At 38.0% G+C, this 6,000-nt stretch overlaps 1 protein-coding gene across 2 annotated transcripts in view; it reads right to left on the bottom strand.

The window, feature by feature from the left end:
• Nucleotides 1–2,299: 2,299 nt before the first annotated feature.
• The window catches only part of arhgap10 (Rho GTPase activating protein 10), a 97,190-nt gene continuing 93,489 nt past the window's right edge, over nt 2,300–6,000 (bottom strand). For both annotated transcript variants that reach the window (XM_057330583.1, XM_057330584.1), the window contains exons 22-23: nt 5,031–5,122; nt 2,300–3,490 (exon numbers count right to left, since the gene is read on the bottom strand). In XM_057330583.1, coding sequence (XP_057186566.1) covers nt 3,396–3,490; nt 5,031–5,122 — 187 coding nt within the window. In that variant the 3' untranslated portion in view covers nt 2,300–3,395. The remainder of the gene's footprint in view (nt 3,491–5,030; nt 5,123–6,000) is intronic.

Genomic DNA, 6,000 nt, shown 5'->3' with positions numbered 1-6,000 from the left:
AAGAAATGTCTCAGCACAAACACTACTTCAGTCTTAATTCATGACCATTCAAAAAAATAAAACATGGGGTTCACGGAATCAAAGGACACAGACGTGAATGGCAAACACATTAGGGGATCAAAAGAGCAAACAAGAGGGTAAGTTTTGCCCATCTCATTAGCTCATTTGATTATGTAATTACCCCGTTCTTTTTGACACGTGGTCTATTTTTAGCACTCTCCCGAGTCTCGTCCCATCATCTGCTCTATTGGATACTGGGTGTCTGTGACTCCACCATGTCATGATAGTTATGTAATACAAGGCGCTCGCACACATGTATTCAGAGACACACGTCTCACAGCAGTCTGAAAGACATTTGCGCGCTAATGATGTGTACAGTGCAATGAAGTGTGGTAACACATACAGTACACAAGCGCATGCACACCGGAGTCAGGAGGTGATTTCTAAGCTAATTAGACAGGGGCTTTTTCTGCACTTAAAGTCAGCAGAAAATCTAAATGTACCCCATTTCTTATTATTCATGGGTTCCTTGGTATTATTGTAAGTGACTCGTTGGTGCAAGAAGTGCATACTTTTGTAAGCTTTCATCATAATGTAATGACTTAGCAAACAGTTCATGGCCACTATTGACTACCATAGTAGGAAAAATGACAATGGTAGTCAAAAGTGCCCCAGAACTGTTCGCTGTCCTACATTCTTCAATATATCTTCTTTTGTGCTCAACAGAACAAAGAAATTTATAATGCAATTTTGGCTACTATGGAAGTCAATGGTGGCCAAGAATTGTTTGGTTAGAAGCATTCTTCCAAATATCTTTCTCTGTGTTCAACCAAACAGATTTGGAACAACTTGAGGGTGAGTAAATGATGACAGAATTTTTGGGTGAACTGTTCCTTTAAAGGGGTCATATGACACGGCTAAAACGAATATTATCATTTGTTTTAGATGTAACGCAATGTGTATACACGATTTAAGGTTCAAAAACGCTGTATTTCCACATACCGTGCTTGTTTGTATCTCCTCTTTTCCCCGCCTCTCTGAAACGCGCATATATTTTACAAAGCTCATCGCTCTGAAAAGCGAGGTGTACTATGATTGGCTAGTTAACCAGTGCGTAGTGATTGGTCGAACACTGCAAGCGTGTGATGGAAATGTGACGCCTCTTACCATATTTGGAACATCAGGTTCCAAAGCAATCGTACTGACAGGTACGCCCACCTTACTTGCGTATACATTTGGCCGGTCTTAATTTCTTTGCACATACAGTCCGAAATTTTCGTATGCGTTTTTTTCGTATTTGGCTCTCCTTTGAATGGTGTCTCTGAATTGTTAAAAAAAGCCACCCAAAATGCTGGCTACGGATGCGAAAAACGCAGAAAATCGAACCCGGTCCGAATGTTTTTATGACGGACGAAAATATCGGAGGCAGTGTGTAAATGTGATCGACACAACGTGAGGTCGTATTTATTTTTTAATGTGCGGAAATTTCGGACGCGTGGGGGTGTGGTTACACGAGGTGTTTCAGGCAGGTGAGCATTCGCATTTAGATAGAATGCATCTTTTGTTCCGACACTTTAATTTGTGCAATTTTACGTGTCTAATACATGTATGGGCAACTTATAACACACCAAAGACACAGAAAAACACGTATTCGTGCCATATGACCCCTTGAAGTCGCTTGCTATCCTGTTCCACTTGTTTTATGGTACATTTACACATTTGGCAGACTCTTCCAAATCCAAAGCGACTTTTTTTTTTTACATTCTGGGATCAAACCCATGACATTTGTGTCACTAACACAACGCTCTACCAATTGAGCTACATGATCTCCTACAGTGGTTGCAGGAAATGTGTTCATAACATGTGTGCTTATACAGTACTGGGCTAAAGAAGGGAAACAGGAACAGGAAATGACACAATCCAGATCGCTTGCACCACACCTGACCACTACACCACAGCTTAAATAAATACAGTCTGGTCTTTGATGCAAGTGGTTTAAGGGACAGAATGCATTTCAAGTCCGATATACAGTATGAGGCAGTCCAAATGTGGTAGGAAATGAGGATTTAATCCACTTAAAAGGGAAGAGGTTTAAATGTGAACGCTGCAGAGCAGCTCCGGGCCCAGCAGTGTGTGTGGGAGAGAGAATGAGCCAATAAACTTTGAGGTGCAATGCAATCATCACAAATTTCACTTCATTTGCACACAACAAAGTGGTTGCGACCGCAAGTTTCTCGCGATTGCTCGCAGACTGAGAACTACACAGTGAGAAAATTCTGAACTTGACAGAAGACAAGAAATTGTCTCATTAAATTAAGGTGAAAGACATTTTATTTGCATTTTCCCATGCCAAACGATTCCCGTGCCATATGACTTCAATCAAAAAAGAGATGTTTTATTCCCCAGGTCATAGAGCATATGGCTTCCCTTATAGTTAGACACTTAGTTTGGCATATCAACAGAAATAAAAAGAAAGTTATAAGAATAACCACTTTATTTATTTAACATTGATCAACAGACGTTCAAACATCACAGAAATGATATTGACGCCAAGACCTTTTCAGTTGTCTTAAATCACCACTCGGTCACAAATATGAACCTCAGGAACAAGGGCTCTTAGAAAAATAAAAGTGATCTGATTAAACACCAGCAGTGAAGGTCTTTGCAAAAAGCGCAATGTAACTTTACACATTGAACCACTTTGGAGAACCCAAAACACAAGGCTTTTACGTTTTTGGAAAATCATTTTACACAGATGTAAGACTTAGCCATATTTGATGTCACTGTTACATGTGTTTTTAAAAACATTAAAGCTTATGTACAGAATATAAAACAAGATAAACATTTGAACAGCATCACACGTCCCATGCAAAATGAAGGCACCACATCAGCATCATTAACTCGAAGCAATCGCGTATTCTTTTCAACTAGCCAATATCAAGAACTGGTACTGTAGCTACTAATATTGCCGCTCATCTGTTTCAACAAACCAAGAAAAATGATTATTATGTGATAATTTTGAGACACATAATTATGCACCCATATGTGTTGCAACATGATAATATTAAATAAAAACGATACTCATGTATCAACCCAAACTACTCATGCAATTCAAAAGTGGACAGCGCAAACAACATAGAACTATATTTACATTTCTAAGCTCTAAATAACCTCAAGGGGACTAAAGTGCAGTCTCTTTGTATGTATATAACAAATCTGAGCTTGAATTTAAACCTGTGATGGCAACATCTGTGTTTTAGATTCAGTATACATATACCCTTCTCAAATTGTTTAGCGCAGAGAGAGCTGGAGAAGTGATGTGCAGTGCGATTGTGAAAGAGCCACCGAGACCATGGATACCATGTATATAAAGTGAAGTGTGGGGATTTTTCTTCTCAGAGATACAGTATCTCCACATAGTTTTCAGGGATGAGTCCTCGCTTTCCCTCCAGCACGCCCTCCAGCCATCCAGGCTCCCTGGAGAGAGTCACTGCAGAGCAGAAGCACGGACACACAGGTAAAACTTTTACGGCCGCCCCTCTGTCACATTGCATGTCAAAATAAAAAATATTGAGAATGTTGTTTTTTAAGCAAATATCAAGTTTGAAGTACAACATTCTAGGGTTATATATACCCTAGAGTGTACCCAAAGTATGTGAAAGTAATTCCTTTTTATGATGGCAAACTTGTTTTGCATGTTGCAAACATGTTATGATAATCTTTAGAAACGATGGCTGTCTAAAAGGAAACATAAAACCTTTCGAAAACAGCAGTTACTTAAGAAAAAGATCATCTCTGTTAAAAAGATCATGTATGACAAATTCTCAGAAAAGATGACATTTTTTCTGTGAGAAATTCTAATTATTATCTGTGAATGTTAATTATCCTTGCATACTGATGATGTCCAAACAGAACGGCACACTGTATAAAAAAGTCATGAAAATAATGATTCATCGATCTGTTATATTCAGAAGCCTGAATGGATAGAGAATGCTCATCCAGGTTACATGCAAAATGCAGAAAGATAGAGGAAAGTTGATCATTTCAATAAATTGAATTCATTAGAACAGCCTGCTAAATGATAAAGGAGAATGTTACCAATTTAATTATCAATATATTCATGTTATGCTAATGGAATAAAAACTGAAGCAAAAACAAAGAATGTAAACGTAAATTGCAATTTTTTGAAACAAGCTTATACCATGGTCTGTTTGAATACTGGATTCTGATTGGCTCCAGTCAGTTTGATTACATTTCAAATTAACTGACAAAATAACCGTCATTTTCACCTGTTTGATCTAAAATGACACTGTAAACATCAATAAAAGCTTTAACTTGGCAAATAATCATGGTATAAGAAGGGATAATCCATGGCTAGCCGTGCATTAAAGGATTATAATGCACTTCTTTGCCTCCACGTCCTTTAATGCACGGCTAGCCGTGGATTATCCCTTACAACATGGAGGAAATGTAGCTTTCTTAGATTATGGGTCTTATTTAAACTATTTGTTTGTTTGTTTTCACTTGTTTGTTTTCTATTGTTTATTTATTTAAATTAATTATTTTCTTATTTTTACTTTTCTCCCCTTTGGACAACGTTCAAATTGTATTGTATTGTATTTTTGCAATCTGGAATGCACGTTGGCATGCCATTATACAAAATAATTTGAAATAAAATAAATTTGAAAGAACAAAATTCTATTTATTTAGCTCAAAGTAATCTTGCTTGTTCTTCAAATCCAGAAAGTCTTTATGTAAAGCTTTAGCTGAACTTGAGATAGCGGCTTAAGAAAACAAGGGCTGTGATAGCGGTAAAGGCCCCCGTTTCCTACACGTGTGATTACAGCGCTGTCTTGTCTTTGTGGATTGATTAAAGGAGACGTTACACCCCTTCCCCATTTTCCCTCTTCTCTCTCTCCGCCCGAGCTGATATAGGATCAGATTTTTTTGTGTGCTGGTCGAACCTGGCAAATCCAATATGTCTGCAGATTCGGGTGAGCGGCCTTGCCAGCGATAACGTTAACACTTACCGTCGTGGAAGATTGCGCCGACCTGGAAAGAGAGTTCGGAATCGTGTTCAGCCTCGCAGGGGTACACAGCCTTTGCTTTCATGAAGGTGACACTGAAAAATGGAGGCAATCAGTTAGCGGGCCTCTCGCTATTCGAAGGGTGGGGATTAGGATTTAGAAGTTATCGACGGAAGCGGTCTGCGTGATTAACATCTGTCTGTGAAAATCCAAGAGATGAGTTTTGGATGAGGTAGGGAAGGACGATAAAGAGTCAAAAAGCAAATATACTGTAGTTCTACTTCGCAAGCAAGCATAACAAGGGGAGCATTCGGGCATATACTACCATGTCTATTATTTAAAATTGAAACTCAGAATATGCAGGAAATATTCTAATAAAAAGAACATAAATACATAGTTTAGCAATGTAAAAAACAAGCCAAAAGTCACTCCACATGGCTCAAACCACCTCTGGCTAGTCCTACAGTAACTACAAGTATAAAAAGTAATATTTGTTTGTATCCATTATTTGAACGCATTATTTAATTTTATTGATAATTACATATAAATTTCAAGAACCTTAAGTAATACTTAAAAATACTTAACCTCTGACCTAAGTATTTTTAGTCTACTCAAGTATATTGTCAAGTATTCGAACTTTATGAGTGTTTTTACTTTGGAAAAACTTTACTTACCACATTATAAAGCATATAACAAACATTTCACTCCACTACATGTTGAACCTTTAATATTCAATTACATTACTGTAAAAATATTGTACTTTCTTAGTTTTACTTAGTGAGTCAATGCGTGCGATATTCATCAATAGATAATCACTGAAGCACGTCGCGATCACGCGTAGTGATCCTGCTTCCGTTCGCATTGTTCCCCTCCGTCCATTCGCGTCTGCATAACCATTTGCGTGTTATTTGTCGTGAGATTTGTTTAGTTGGGCAGAGTGAGAGCGTGAGAGAGCCTGAAAGCGTGTGCGTGA

Source organism: Triplophysa rosa, linkage group LG4, assembly GCF_024868665.1.
Source record: "Triplophysa rosa linkage group LG4, Trosa_1v2, whole genome shotgun sequence".
Lineage (NCBI taxonomy): Eukaryota > Metazoa > Chordata > Actinopteri > Cypriniformes > Nemacheilidae > Triplophysa > Triplophysa rosa.
The sequence above is the reverse complement of the archived record's forward strand: the minus strand, read 5'-3'. Positions and strand labels throughout refer to the sequence as shown.